Source organism: Neovison vison, chromosome 2, assembly GCF_020171115.1.
Source record: "Neovison vison isolate M4711 chromosome 2, ASM_NN_V1, whole genome shotgun sequence".
Taxonomy (NCBI): domain Eukaryota; kingdom Metazoa; phylum Chordata; class Mammalia; order Carnivora; family Mustelidae; genus Neogale; species Neogale vison.
This window is the reverse complement of record NC_058092.1, coordinates 198,535,687-198,537,461: the sequence shown is the minus strand read 5'-3', so window position 1 is coordinate 198,537,461 and position 1,775 is coordinate 198,535,687. Positions and strand designations below refer to the sequence as shown.

At 53.6% G+C, this 1,775-nt stretch overlaps 1 protein-coding gene across 1 annotated transcript; it reads right to left on the bottom strand.

The window, feature by feature from the left end:
- Window positions 1-216: 216 nt before the first annotated feature.
- LOC122898939 (neuropeptide Y receptor type 4-2) lies at window positions 217-1,471 on the bottom strand. Its single transcript, XM_044236598.1, has one exon. The coding sequence runs from the start codon at window positions 1,469-1,471 to the stop codon at window positions 344-346; it is 1,128 nt and encodes a 375-aa protein (XP_044092533.1). The 3' UTR covers window positions 217-343.
- Between the last annotated feature and the right edge of the window lie 304 nt (window positions 1,472-1,775).

Sequence of the window (1,775 nt, the reverse complement as noted above, 5' to 3'; positions counted from 1 at the left end):
AGCGTCTGTTTGTGAATTACCAGAATGAACTCTGCCTGCTACAGCAGACCATCTCTCATTCCAGCACCTAGTCAGGCTGCAAGGCATGCTATATATATATAACCTGCAGAATCCAAACTCAGGACTCCCCCAGGAACAAATGCCTGGATCGTGTGAATATCGGGCTTCACAGGGAAAATGGGTGCAAAAAGAGGCTTTCTCTATCCTCTCTGGGCTCCAAAAAACCAGCAATGATGGAGTGCCACCAGAAGGCCCTAACAATGCCAGTAATGATGCAACTGACCCACTTAGCTGAGTGAGACAGCCTGGCAATGGACGTGGCAGGGAGAAGCCCTAAACCAGACTAAATAGGGTTAGACCTGCCACTGAGCCTCAGAGAGCCTTTGGAGACTTCCGTGTGCACCGTGGACAGGGGCAGATGCTCGGACTCATCCACCGGAGCACTCTGCTGACACGTCAGCACCAGGGCCTTGACCTCCTTCTTGAAGTTGGTGTTGAGAAAGCCATAGATGAAAGGGTTGACACAGGTAGAGGCCATGGCAAGCAGGTGGCACACCAAGAAGATGAGGTTGCCGTAACAGACGGGGATGGCCTCGTGGTACCAGTCCTCTAGGCTGTTGAACACATGCAGGGGCAGCCAGAGCACGGCAAAGGCCACCACCATGGCCACGAGGATCCCATTGATCCGCTTCATCTGCCATGCCCGTGAGCTGTAGGTGCCCTTGCGGAACACCTGCCTCCGCTTCTGCAGGTGCCTGTAGATGCGCACATAGCAGACCAGGATGAAGGCCAAGGGCACACAGTACTGGAAGAGCAGCAGGGAGGTGGTGTAGACAATGCGGTGGTGGTGCAGTGGCCACGACTCGGTACAGACCACCTTATCTACCAGAAACTCCACAGCCTTGGAGTGGTTCCTATGAAAGACTTTCTCCAGGACACTGTTGACCAGGAAGGGGAGGGAGAGGAAGCTGCCGATGAGCCAGATGATCACAATCCCCAGGTAGGCCTGGGGAACACTGGGCTTCCAGCCTGTTGGGTTGATGATGAGCTGATGCCTCTCCAGGGCCACAAGGACAAGCGAAAGGATGGAGACTGTCACTGACATGCACTGGATGAAGGCCGACATCTTGCAAAGGGCCTCCCCAAAGACCCAGTAGTCCATGATGGTGTATATGGCTGTGAGCGGCTGGCAGAGGAGACCCATGAGGAAGTCAGAGAAAGCCAGGTTGGCAATGAGCAGGTTGGTCACGTTGGCCTTTTCCTTCTGCCGCATGGTCACGCATATGAGGCAGAGGTTGCCCAGGACCCCCACAACAGTCTCAATGCTATAAGAGGTGACAATGAAGACCATCAGGTCTACAGAATCCTGGCAGTGGTCTGAGAAGTTGTACGGAATGCTCCTTGACCTGCTCCTGTTTTGACCCTGTGGGGATCCTGGGAGCAGTAAGGCCAGGAAGTGAGAGACATTCATGGTGCAGGTGAGAAGATTCCAGAAGGTTCAGTGACGAAGCCTACAAAGCAAACAGACAAGTGGTACTCAGGGATCCTGCCTCCTGAATCCAGGGAGAGGTGGGGGCCATGTAGAGAGGTTCATGGCTTCTGCCATCCCAAGGCTGCTGGGACCTGAAAGACCTGAGCCTCAAAGATATAAAGCAACTTGCCCATGGTCACATGGCTAATCAGTCACAGGGCTCAGATGTGAACTCCGGTCTGATGCCAGAACTTGTCATACACATTCCCTCTGACTTCAGGCTTCCAAGCTGTTTTAATGATAA

What these genes read in the sequence shown, in the direction of transcription:
- LOC122898939 (XM_044236598.1), bottom strand. Translation starts at nt 1,471, where the DNA reads ATGAATGTCTCTCACTTCCTGGCCTTACTGCTCCCAGGATCCCCACAG.